General features: G+C 43.6%; 1 protein-coding gene across 1 annotated transcript in view; it reads left to right on the forward strand.

The window, feature by feature from the left end:
• Positions 1–13929, forward strand: part of PAPPA2 (pappalysin 2) — a 255583-nt gene that overhangs the window by 174427 nt on the left and 67227 nt on the right. The window contains exons 14-16 of the mRNA XM_008522125.2: positions 8444–8615; positions 12090–12267; positions 13498–13711. Coding sequence (XP_008520347.2) covers positions 8444–8615; positions 12090–12267; positions 13498–13711 — 564 coding nt within the window. The remainder of the gene's footprint in view (positions 1–8443; positions 8616–12089; positions 12268–13497; positions 13712–13929) is intronic.

The raw sequence follows: 13929 nt of genomic DNA on the forward strand, positions 1-13929 counted from the left end.
GTTTTGTTTCAAAGTAATGACTTCGAAATGGTGAGTCCCCAATACTTTATCACTGTGTCTGAAATTTCACCATTAGGAATTATTTTCGTCAAGCCTTCACAATCTCTAGAAGTCTCTTTAAAATAGCAAATAAACTAATTAATAGGAATAGAAATGTTTTACGTCATTATCAATTATTTATGCCAGAAGTATTCTCTTATGGACCTTGCCAATTCGAAAATGGACCAGGGCCCTGCTGAAATGCAACCTAGTGTAGGCATCTGAAACTTTGAGGGCGTGTGAGAAGCAGAAAAAGTGGTGCTGACAAGAGAGATGAGTTTAAAATGTCACCTGCTTCCCAGTTTTGCTCAGCTCTGGCCCTATCCTTATGGTCTGTATTGATGGCAGCTAGTGGAGAGAGCACAGAAAATAAAAACAAACCAATATTTCCAGGGTTCTGTCGTTTTGCCAGCCTGCCAAGTAGACAGACTCTGTTGATGGATTTGACCATAAATTGTGGTTGGAATGACTCTCGGGCCGTGTCTGGTTCTGTGTAGCCATAGCTGTGGAGGCTGAGGAAGTCTGGTGATTGGAGTGGCAGCAAACCCGACGTCCAGACCCCTGCCTCTCGCTTTTGCAAGAGACCTTTTTCTGCATCGTCTAGTCTCACCATATGATTGTAGGACAGTGCCTTCCCTTCTTTGGGCCTTCATTTCTCCGTGAGCAAATGAGCCATTGGTGTTGCAAGGCTTGGTAGTGCCAGGAAGAGCGAAAGAACAGAAGGGAATAACATTCCAAATCTGATGTCAATCAAGGACTGACAAATTCCGGGATTATGAGATGATGGGAACAATGTGAAGCTTCTGTTGGGGAGTCCAGAAACTTTATAGGGAAAGGGAGCCAAGGGGGAGAGGGAGAGCCTCAAAGAGGCCCAATATGTGTTTTATGTTCTATTTGTGAATTTGGGACTCATTTAAGGGGCTGGCTTGCAAATCCTCAAGACCTCAGCTTAGACATAGCTTATGTGTAGCCACAGAGAAGCCATGCTACCCCTTCTTCCTGCCTGGTAGGCACTGTTATAGGAATGACACGAATGGAAGCTCACGCCCGTTCAACTTCATTCATGGGACTGTCTTGTTCCCTCACTTAACTCTACGTTTCACAATTTCCCAGTCTTGGCCTATGACTGTGGTTGGGGACGTGTCACTCCCAAATTAATAGTTTAATTCGTGCCCAGGGATAAATAGTGGGTAGAGGGGGTCAGCAGGGCAGTCATTTGGGGACTCTCACTATCGCTCTTCATTAAGAAATGCCCCATGTAGAGATGGTTATTGCCTTTGCAAGCCGGAAAAAAGTCTATATATGTATGTATTTGTTGTTTCTGCTGAGTGATTCTGCTTCCCTGGTGCAGTGGTGGGAAGCACACTCCCTGCCGATCAGCCGGCGGTTGCTTTGCCTCTTCCCTGGGTATTCCATATATTTTATCATCTACATGAAAATCATGGGTTCTGAACCTTGGTGAGACAGGGCTTTTGAAAGGGAGTGCTTTTGGCTGTGTTATATAAATCTGTTTCTCTTCAGAAGGACAGGGGGCATTTGGATGGGACTTCTAGTGCTACAGCCAAGCGTGGTAAAAACTGTGCCCAGAATTGGAAATGAGCAAAGCAAATTACCCAGTTCGGGGGCCACCATAGTCCAGTCCTGAACTTAGAAATATGTCACATTCTAGGAAGAGATGGATGTCTCCCGATCAGGATGTTTTGAGAGGCCAACCTCAGGCAGAGACTTCAGTAGAGGGGCAGGGGAGACTGTTACTTTCTCAGGATACAGGAATGGAAGGAGAAGTCTGCTTAGTGCAATAATTCATATTTTCTCTGTCATGTGAGGGAAGAGTCAGAATTACGACTGAGATTCCTTTGTTTCTCTCAGATGGGGATCTTCAGAGGAGAAAAACTTGAATTAATTTTTCCTTCCTGGTTGGTATGATCCTTCAGTAAAACCCCTCAAAGTACCAGCGTTGTTCTGCCCAAGAAGCCTGTTGGAAATGTACTTGCCATTTAATGTGGTTCCTGTCCTGCAAAGCAGAGATGGAGCCAGAAGTGAGGAGGAGGAAGATTGGGGAGCCAGAGTAGAGACCGTATCTTTTTGTATTGGTTTGGAGAAACAGCAAAGCTCTCTAAGAATGGATGCTATTATTATTATTTGGTTTTGCTGTTGGTGGTGGGAAGATTAATGAGAACTCAGTCTCTTCCAGTCCACTTCACATTCTGTACATCCTACTTCCATCTGCTGCCAAATCCAGAGCATACATTCCTTCTTAGCCCACACCCTCTTATTTCAGTAAGAATCAATAAAACATAGTGGGGGAGTGGAGAGAAATCTGATCCTCATTTACTATTTAACCTTAAAGGAGCTATTTCTACAGAAACCACTGGGATTGGTGTTTGGTCAATGGTGGCATTTCTTGGATAAATGAATTGCAATATTTTGTTTAAACAACTGAAAAGTTGGGACTTTAAGCAAAAACTTACACTGGGCAAGAACGATTGTAAGAAACTTTTTCTTGGGTTCCCCACCACATCCTGCCCATTCATGGGTTTTCTGTACTCCTACCCCCAATACCACCATCACCTCATCTATGAAATTAAATACCATGGTGGAGCTGGAAGGGACCTTTGAGAGAACCTAGTTCAACCCCATCATTTTACAAATTTGCAGACAGAGGCCCAGAGTAGTTAAGAGACTTACCCAAGGTTGTAGAGGTAAGCAGGGGCAAGCCAAGACCTAAACCCAGATCACATGGGCCTTGATCTACTACTTTCTCCATCACACCGTGCTGTTCCTTAAAAAGTGTGGTACAGATGCCAGACAATTTCTCCTAACCTAACCTAGATTTCAGATAGCAAGTCGTAGTCAGCCTTTTCTGGCTGCCTGAGGGAGGGTGGGATATTCACTTTAGAAAAGTTTGCAAGCTGATGTCATTCTGATTTTGAGTTTGAGCCGAAGCTTACTGAAATGCTTCTTTGGTATTAGATTGTAGTCTTAGGGTGGTAGAAAGTCCTGGAATATCCCATCATTTCTTCTGGGCTCACTTTCATCATCTCTAAAATGAGGAATTTGGGTTGAATTATCTTTAAAGTCCACTTCAGTTTTAACAAGCTATGGTTCCTCTAGGATCATTGTTAAAATTCTCCGCCACCCCTCTGCAGTCACATTCAAGAAATGGGATCTTTAACGCATAATCTTCCAGAAATGGGTTTCACTGTTGATTCTGATTGACTCTGGAATATTGTCATAGCCTCCTGAAGTTCCTCTAGGCTGACTCAGACCCTCAGGGGAACTTGGGACCGAATCTGTGGGAAAGCTGTGAGCAGAAGAGCTAGCACTTCACCCGTTGGTCAGGAACTACCCAGCTTCCCCAGTGTGGGCCTTGGCTGGAAGCTAGGCCAACTTGCCTCTAGTGGCCTCAAGAAATGGAAAACTAAAAAGAGGTGCCTGGCTTGGCATGCCCTGGGGGATAGCTCATGACAGGTTTGCTGTTAGATCTGTCCATTCCTCTGCAGAGAATGATGTCTGCTTTCTGGTGTCAGCCTTACCCTGTTTCTTGCCACCCACTGAAAGGGCGGAGGAAGACTTTGGGAACAGGCCTCTAAGTTTATCTTCAAACCTAAATGTCGACTCTTTTCAATATAGGTTCTCTAAATTTGTTTGTCAGAATTTAAGAAACCCACACAGAGTGAATTTTCTTCAGTTCTCAGGGGTAGGGAGGAAATATTGATTTTGGCTAGGTTTTGAGATTGCCACCTTGCCCTGCACTCTGTCTGCAAAGCACCGGAGGTAACTTTCCAGGACATCTTTTTGTCTTTCCAAATCCTATTTAGTTATCAAGGTCAAATTATATCCAATGGTAAAACTCTTCCTGAACCAGCCATGAATTTATAATCAGTAACACAAGATTTAATTATTTTCTCTGTTCAGCTGTATTATAAGCTTTTTCAGAAGAAAGCAAATGCTTTATGCTTTTGATCTATCTTGTGGCTTCTATGTGATAATTTGTGCTTAATACATTGAAGCCTAATGATCAAGAATGGGACCAGTTTCTCTGTCTGGAGTCAGCCTTGTTATTTTATAGTCTTGGCCTATGGAATTTATTGAAATATCTTTCAGGTTACACATAATCAGATCTTTGCGGTGCTGGATTTTACTCCTGGTGAGCTCAAAAACTTTGAAACTTAAAAAAATCACAGATGTTAAGATCCCACCACAGGCCCATAGAATCAAAATCCCTGGGGCACTAAGCCTAGGCATATATATTTTTTAAAAGCTGTCTAAGTGAGTCTAATGTACAACTATGCTTGAGAAAGCCTGACTCACGGCATATGAGGGCCGCTGTTTTATGGAAATGTGACAACAGAGGTTTCCCAAGTACAGATACCATTCACAGACCCTACCAACAAAGGAAACACACAAATCGTTAAGGTAGGATGGCGCTAGGATTGTGCCTGGGTGCCCACAAGCAGGTTATGTACAAGAGGATAGACAAGGCTACCATACATTTTAAACAAGGATTCTTCAGTTGAAAGCATTTTTTAAAGTCCTCAAACATAATGACTTTGTGGCATGAGGACCAGAAGAGAGAGAGAGACAAAGAGCAAAGCAAGAATTATGGGTAGGTGGCCATCTACAGAGTGTGATTTCTAAGGGCCTAGTGAATTAAAATTCCATAATGAAAAACTCATTCCTTTGGCTTAAAACATTGTCTCTTGTTAAAATGGAAATACCTGTGAATCACATCTAGGTTCATTATATCTTTATCTGAGAACACATTGTGATGGGGTGTGGGGAAAGATCTGGAAAAAACGGGTGGAAGAGTGAGGAGCCGTTTCCAAGGGAGGATGCACACTTAGCAGAGCATCTTGCAGACAGTGGCAGCTGGACAAATATTGCCAGTTTGACTTGCTACCATTTAAGAGAAAACTACTCGAAAGTGAGACGGACTATTAAATATTGTATACTTTCCCCTGGCTCACCCTGACCTATGCTACCACCTCCTGAATTGAGAAGAAAGCAGCAGGAGGGCAACCTCACGTCCCCTGGGTGGCAGCCTCGTGGTCTAGGCTGGCCCGGAGAGTGAGGCCTGAGATCCAGCCTGAGGATTTTTCCTCTGACTTGCTGTGTGGCCTCCAGCCAGTCTCCAAACAGCTTTGGTTTCCTTGTATGTCAAACCAAGATAAATACCTAACTTCCTACCTCTCTGGGGCATTGTAAGGCTTCACTGCTGCCACTTTCATTAACATTTATACAAAGACCATAAGAAGAAAACTTCTGAGAAGTTTTAAGACTCATTATTTTTGCTATTAGCGTTATCATTGTGACATCGGAGCTTATGTAGCATGAGGTAGAAAGGAGAGCATCACAAGAAGGTGAGAAAATGGAGAACACAACAAGTTCCCTCAGGAAAGCAGTGTTTGTAGTGGAAGAGAAACTCAGAAGGGGGTTTGGGGTTGGGGTGCAAGGGAGAGAAGCCTACAATTGATACCAGATGCCATCAGAAGCTAACGACCTGACAAACACCGTCCTCATAAAACAAATTCCTTAAAAAGGAAGCAAATGGAAATATAAGCTAGTGAAAGAATTTGCAGCAGCTGCCCTAAAACCATTTCTCACTTCATAAACAGGTCTGGGTTTGGTGCTTTTCCTTTTTTTTGTCTCGGTCTTATTTCGTGCCACTTTCTCCCGCTTCTGTGCTCCCTGTCTCACTCTTCCTCCTTTGCTGCCGGTGCTGGTCAGACTTTTCACACCAGTAGTCATAGCAACAGTAGTTAATGGAACCCCATCTTGATGGAAGGAGGCTCATTCAGAGTATTTGTTTTGTGCCTTATCTCAGCATGTATTTGTTCTCAGTGATGACACAAATTAATTGGATGGAATCACTGAAAAACAGCACGTGCTATTTCACATTAATTTCTTGCCAATAAGTTGACATGAACCAGAACTGTTAAGGATTCTCTGTTTTTCCAGTACTCTCTGCTTGACATATTGAAGAAATATGCATTTTGTGGACATTAAGGGCATGTAGCATCTTTGAAACTTGGCGTTCTTTAACATCAGCAATGAGGTGTTCTAGTCTCATTCCATGAAGGGTGGTTAGGTTTCAGATCTCAGGTGGTTGCATAAAGACTCAGAGATAAAGGTTTATCTTCTGTATTGCATATCCAATTATCGGCACTGGATTGGGGAATTTGTGCTGACAATTAACAACCCCTCCCCACCAGGTCATATATGCCTCCCTCCATCAAGCTCCATGGAGTGAGTCTGAGGGATACCACAACATCGCAGGGAATAATCAGGGCTTACAGGAGTCAACAAGTTTTCTTTATACCACTCATCTCCAATCCCACCATCCTATACCTAATAAGCATAGATAGAAGAAACGAGAATGTCACTGACATATGACTTAAATCCCATGGGTACAAGATCAAGGGCAGCAAATCTGACGTATTCAGATCAGATCCATCCTTTTGGGACTAGTGCTTTATAAATCAGTTCTCAATTATTTCAAGTCAATATGTGCATATTCAGTGATGTTTTATTTCCTACTTTCTTATATTGTTGCCCAGCTCTTTGATAAATTCATTGATTGCTAGCACAATTCAAGGGCAAATTGAGCAAATTAATGATACTGAGACTCACCGTTGTGTTGGCTAATTATTTGGCATCACTGGCAACAACATCAAAATGTCTTGTTGGTCTCTCCCACTAGACTGTGCATTCCTTAAGGGCATGATGCTTATTACGCCCCCAAGACTCAGACCAATGCCTTGTCAACTGTGAGTGCTCAGTAAATGTTTATAGATGAATGAATGAATAGGGCAAGATGGTTGAATCATTGTTTGATAATGATATTTTTGTATTTCAGATCCCCATCTGTCACTATAAAATTGAATACATTTCCCATTTTGGTAGCCATTGACTGACTTTGCTGTCTATAATATGAACAATTTAACTCAGCAGTCTTTTATTGTATCTACTACAGCAAAGTATATGGTACATATAAAAATGGGTAAGAGTCAATATTTGTCTTCAAGAAGTTTGTAATCTAATTGAAAGATTCAGCATTTAGGACACAACAAGATACCAATTGCCCTGTGGATCAAAGGATGAATAAATTAATTAAGTAAAGAACAAGCAAATGCCTGTATGACAGTAATGCAAGATAGAGTAAAAGAAGGGAGTTATTTGTAAAATTTCCCTGGGAGGTTCAAAGGAGGAAGATATTTGGCGGGGCTTCTTGGAGAAGGAAGGCCTTTTAGAAATCTCAACAAATTAAGCAAAGGTACAGAAGTGGGAAAACCAAAAATTATGGGCAGCTCAGCTCACAGAAAACAGGCGACTAAAGGTGGGACTTGGGCCATTTGCAGTGGAGTAGTAGAGGAATTAACCCGGGAACAATAACAGCCCTGTGGGATGTGTACCATTGCTGTCCCATCTTATGGCAAAAGGAGCTGAAACACTGGGAAATGAATAACTCAACCAAATCACACAGGTAGTAAATAGAGGAGCCAGGATTCCAATTCGGGCAGCCTGGAACCAATGCCCTAATTTTTAATCTCTACAGTTCTGCCTTGGTAAGAGAGTGGTAATCTTTTTGCTCTCTTGCATCCTTGCCACTGTTATGGTCCAGGCTGAGTCTCCCTGAATCCTGGGGAGTTTCTCTCTCTCTCATGTTCCTGGTTGATTGGCCCTGGAGATCCAGGCAGCCATCCTCCTCTGCTGAGATGATGTCCTGGAAGCACCTGGCATGATGTGAGGCATGTGGCAGGGATTTAATATGTGTGAGTTTCCTCTTCCTGTCATGGGCTCAATTCCTCATTAGCCAGCGCTGATTCTCAATGGTGTGTCCTACTGTTGCTGTACTAGTTGTCAAAAATATTTCCATACCAATCAGTAAATAAAAGTTGCCTTTCCTGCCATCTCAGATACACAGACCCTTCATACAGGTCCCCCTGGGACCAACCTGTGATCAAACAATAAAAGGTTAATGCCTGACACAACCAAGGACTCCCAGGATGCACTCCTGACCTTTGTCCTGGGTCTGTTCTGATTGTTTGGGGTCCAGCAAACAACTGGTGGTTAAATATTTTTAGGATTACCCTCTGATCTGTTCATTTCTGATGCCATCCAGCTCTTCAGACACATTCTCTACCTTGTTCTGTTACCATTTTGTCCTCCTCGAAGAGCCTTTGGTCAGTTAATCATCACTTGTTAGCTGACATTGTTCTTTTTTTATTTTATGTTGCATGCTTCCAGGTCATATAGAAGGAGATGACGAGTTTAGTGTAGGTTTGGGAGAAAAATTCTTCTCTTTGGTTTAGAGGCACTTCCCAGAGGGACCTGCAAAGTCTTCGCTGCTGCCTGTTGGTTCCAAGTCAGTCTAAGATGCTTCTGTTTCTCTCATCCCCAGCTGTGTCCATCGGCCCTGTGGGGAGCAGGGCAGCTGTGTGCCTCTGCTGCTTGATCATGCAGATGTGGTGAACTGTACCTCTGGTGGCCCAGGTCACATGAAGTGCGCTATCACCTGTCAAAGGGGGTTTGCCCTTCAGGCCAGCAGTGGGCAGTACCTCAGACCCATGCAGGTGAGTTGGAAACCTTGGTCATGTGGACCAGGCTCTGGGGGAGGGAAGGTACTCATGCTCCTCTCCCTGGCCAGATTGGGGAAGGGCAGGGGTTTTTAAATCATTTGAAAGGAAAAATGAGGATTTTAACAAGCAAGGAGAAGCCTGGCTTTCTAGAAATGCAAGGTATATAAGAGCATGCGTAGTGCCAGTTAACTAGTGTCAGTTTCTCTCCAGGTGGGCAGTAGAGAGGAAAGCTTATTCTGTTCTTCTCTCTTGTTTTTGTCTTCCTGTCAGAAATTATGTTCCCCTCTTTTGCTTCAAGATGAGAATGCCACCGTTTAGACTTATCCACAGTTTGCTGGCAAGCTAGGTTGCAGTCAGCTGTCTGGCTCGTTGTCTGACCCCTCAGCCCTCCTCACAAGAAGGCTCGAGAAAAGAGTCTGATTTTGCTCCCTCTGTTACTGAGGTGGAGATTCTATCATGATTCTAGCTTCGACTTAATTTTCCAAATTTCTGCAAGCTACCACAGCACCACTTCCAGGATTTCAAGGTGATTTGGATGTTGTCGAATAGATGAGTTAAGAGTGTGGTTGGGAGACAGACCCAGAATGAAATTTTGGCTCCACTATTTTATTAGGTGTGTAATTTTAGTTAAAAACAAACAAACAAACAAACAAGAAACTAACCTCTTTAACTTTGTTTCCACATTTACAAAATAATTAGAAGAGAAGAATTTATGTCATTGAGTTAATATGATTACAGATTGGAAATAATTTAAAAGCTTCTAGCAAAAAAAGGCACATAGCACTCTGTTAAGTTGCTGTTATTATGAGCGTGATAAAGTATTCTCAACTAAGAATTTTATTTTCCATCTTTCCTTTAGAGAGCTTTCGATATTCTACAGAGGAATTTTAAACTTGAACTCAACCATTAAAAAACATGACCATAATATGAGACAGAGAAAGGATGCCATAGGCAAAAGACAGTTGTACTTGAGCTTGGGATGGTGCAGACAGAGCTGGTGTGAGGAGAGTGCAAGCTTGATTGGCAGTCATACATCAATGGTTTGGAAGATTGGAATGTCTTTCCTTTTGTACCAGTTGACTGGTACAGCAGTTGACTGGTTAGCAGGATCCACTGGAGAATTTCAGTTGCATAAAGATGGTCAGAATTTAAAGACACAATTTTTGGTTTCAGATGGTTTAGGTTCTGCATAGAGAGAAACAGTTTTAATAGACCTTGAGGCACCAACTCCTTGGTCTATGATGCTTTGGTCAGAAAGGCAGAGCTCTTATCACCTGCTCTTAGCCCAGCTTAACTCACAGTAGAAAAGAGATGGAAAGAATGAAAAAAAATGTAGGGACTGAATACATTTGTGTCATAGATAACGAAAGGGAGAGAAGAAAAGACGGCATTTGCAATAGATTAAAATTAGGAGCAAATTCAAGACAAAATGGACAATACTTAAGGAAGCCAGGAGAAAAACCAGGCAATATATGCAGAATTTGAGACCTTCTTTAACTGATCATTGTGGTTTGAGTCAGGCTTCTAGGCTGTGATAATTGTGTAAGGGACAGAGTCTGGGTTGGGAGGAGGAAGATAGGAGCTCACCCTTTGCCAACCATATGGTGAAGTCAGCAAACACAGCTCTCCGGCTGACTGCTCCTGTCACCCGAGGCTGGCCCCACTGAGGAAATTATACACTCCCGGCTCGTGATCACAAGATAGTGGGGATATTTGCTTTTGGTGGACACAAGAGCTGAAACTAAACAGAAAAATGTGTCTGGCTTTGAATTGGGTCTTGCTGGCAGGAACAGGGAAACACTGGGAAGCAGGGAGGAGCAGCTAGCCAGGAGTGGGTGTCAGAGGTTACAGGTGTTTTTACCAGTCATTTTACCTGTGGCTTTGGTGCCACTGTAGTCAGCTGGTGGGATGGCTGGCTGAGCCCAGAAGCTCCCCGCTGTCTCTTTGACCTTTGGTAACCAACAGCTAGAGCAACGGCTCTGCTTTTTCCCAAACATGCCAGGAGCTTGCAGGTTTCTCAGTCCCTGCTCATTCTGTTCCCCTCATTCTGAACATGTTATTCTCCCCCTTCCCCTCTGCTGCTGGGAAGTCCTGCTCATCTTTCAAAGGCCAGTTCCTGTGCCGTCTAATCTGAGAACCTCCTGCCAAACACTCTCTCTCCTGCCCAAGGATAAGCACTCACTCCTCCAGCCCGCGTAGTGCTGTCTCACCACCACAAAACGAGCACATGTATACAATATTGCTGTATTTTTCACAAATTTATATTTTCTTTCTTCTTAGTCCCCATTTCCTCCTCCTTTCGTTTTATCGTTTGCATTCTATGTATTGTATTCTCTCAAGTTGTTATAGAAGAGGGTCGGATATAGCAAATAAAAATCTATCTCTTGCACTTTTGTTCCTTAATTCCTTTTCTCTCTTCCTCTGTCTCTCTTTCTTCTTCCTTCCATTCAGATGTTTTCTGAGCCACTGTTTCAACCTGCAATTTGCTCTACTGATGGATTATTAGCTTCTTGAGGGCGTCTTGTTTATCCAAACCTAGTATAGAAACTGGCCCTTGTAGGTGCTCAGTAAATGTCTCTTCACATATTTAGTGATAATGAACTCTAGGGGCACCCTACAGGAATGCTAGGCCCGGAGAAATGGCTGGAATCGCTCAGATTTAACCACGAGGTTTGGAAAGCGCCTTGTATGTGTTAATTCTCAGTTGTTCTTAGATGCCATAAACCATTCTCAATGGAGGTAATTCTCTTCAGTGGCATTATTGGTTGGGTCCCAGCAAGAAATAGGTAACATGCTCAAAAGTGGGCAATTTGAGAGAATTTAATAAAGGAACTACTTATAAAGGTGGGGGCAGGGTATAGGGAAATGACAAGGAGATGGCTCAATATTCCGGGGTGAAGGGGCTCTGTTATCATCCCTGGGCGTGGGAAGTTGACTGTAGGGAGCAGTTAGCAGAACCCTCAGGGAGAGAGTGTAGGGGCTGGGTGGAGAGGGCTGCCAAAAGACAAAGCCAGCCTGCAGCAACCTTCCAGGGAGGGAGGAGGAAGAACGAGCATCTCGACCTCCCGTTCCTCCCCCCGCTCTCCAGTTTCCTGCCAGGGCATTCTGGGTGCCGAACTGAACCGAAGCACAAGACAGAGGCGTGAAATCCACAGGGGCAAGGGTCCCTGGGAGCAGAGCAGGGTGAAGAGTAGAGAGCGGATCTGGAAAAGCATGGGGAGGGCAGTCAAGAGTCGGCCTGGAGGAGCAGCTCCATTTAATGATTCTCTTACACTAACAGGGGCTTTCATCATATCAACCTGGGTGTCCTGAGCCTGTACAGTAAGACAATAAGGCAAAAAGAGGAAGAGAGTCAAGATAATTTTACCTGTTTTCCACAAATAATTGCCAGGACTCTTCCAAAGCCTAGAAACTATTTTGATAAACCTTTTTATGAGACTTTGACAGAGGAAAATTCTCTGTTTCTAGAAGGAAATTCTGCTCACATGTTCCTCTGGGCACTGGGACCGGGCTGTGAGCTGCATGCCTATTGACTGCGGCGTTCCTGACCCGTCTTTGGTGAGCTACGCAACCTTCTCTTGCTCAAAGGGAACGGACTTTCTGAAACGCTGCTCAATCACCTGTGTCCCACCAGCCAAGCTTCAAGGTATGATCTGGCCAACTGGGAACTGTATGCAAGTTCTCTTCGCTTCCTCTCTCTTTGGGGTTCCTTGAGGATCTTTTCTTCACCCCAATACCCTTCCCATTTGCTCTGTTGTACCAGCCTCTTCTGATAACACGGTAACACCAGCAAAGTCCCAAAGGGGCAACACTAGTCTTTGTCTGGATGACCTGGACAGATGCCCTTGCTCAAGATCTCATTAATGAAAGCAACTTAGACTTTCCTCTGTTTTTATTTGATTGTATAATCATGAGTCAAGCCAACTAACAGTTTGCTGATAATATTAATAATCAAGATACACTTTACCATGCACATTTTTTTATTTAATATTTGCAGCCATCCTATGAGTTAGGTGCTTTTGGTTCTATTGTACAGATGAGAACACAGATATGAGCTGTCCCTGACTATACTGCTAGTAAGGGATGAAGATGGAGTGGAATCTGCTTTGATCCCACACCTTCCTCTTTACGTCTTCTCAGACTTGGTGTGCCTAACAGTGACCCAGGAGCCCTATTACAAATGCAGCTTCCTGAGCCTCACACTGACAGATTCTGGTTTAGTATATCTGAGGTGGGCTGGTGATGCTGCTGTGGGAAGCCGGTGGATTGCACCTGGAGAAACCATGAATGATACTGCGGTGTGTGGTGTGGTGTTTAAGTATAGAACTTTGCATCCAAACCGCCTGGGTTCAAACTCTGCCTCTCTCCCTTACTAGCTTGGGCAATACCTAAACCCAATTTTCTCATCTGCAAAATAGGGGATAATGATGGTATCTATTTCATAGGGTTGTTTGAGGTTTGGAGTTTAAACAAGTTAATACATGTAAAATGCTTAGAACAGTGCTTGGCATATGATAAGCACTATAATAATGTCCCCTATTATTATTATAATGCTTTCCATGATACTGTCACTGCTCTATTTTTATTATTTGTAGTTAGGAAGTGAGGCCATGAGTTAGTCAGTAGCCCTTCTCTCACTCAGGTCAAGAAATAGTTATCTGACCTCTGTTCTCTATCAGAGATCACACTGAGTGCTCTGTGGGTGAAAAGATAAAGGATAAATGTTTGACCTGAGATTTTAGAGAAATTGCTCGACAAAGAATAGTGCGGCCTTCTAAGAAAGCCAATATGTTGACAAGGTTTCGTTCTTTCTGCTGTGATTTTGTTTCTGGACTCTCTGTTCTGAGCATCCTGTGCTTCTCTCTCCTGGAGTCAGGACTGAGCCCGTGGCTGACCTGTCTTGAAGATGGGCTCTGGTCTCTCCCCGAAGCCTACTGCAAGCTGGAGTGCGATGCACCCCCTGATATCCGCAACGCCAAGTTGCTCCTGCCTCACTGCCTCCAGGGCAACCATGACGTGGGCTCCGTCTGCAGATACGAATGCAAGCCCGGCTACTACGTGGTGGAAGGTGTGGAGAGTAAAGTCAGGAAGTAAGTTGGATTGTTCCTGATCCTTGCAGCTCTCGCTACCCTCGAACCTTGCTCCTGTTTGCCAGTTTGTAAATCCCAGACCATTGTTTTGGAAAAAATATTAAGACCTTCTGGGTTATCTGCTGCTTGGTGCGTGTGTTTGTTTTTCTGTGTAATCTCTCTGCACCTGCACAAGCGTATTCCCCACTCATGACAGGCAGGTTGACCAGGTGTGCTTT

The sequence above is a fragment of the Equus przewalskii genome, chromosome 23 (assembly GCF_037783145.1).
Source record: "Equus przewalskii isolate Varuska chromosome 23, EquPr2, whole genome shotgun sequence".
NCBI lineage: Eukaryota > Metazoa > Chordata > Mammalia > Perissodactyla > Equidae > Equus > Equus przewalskii.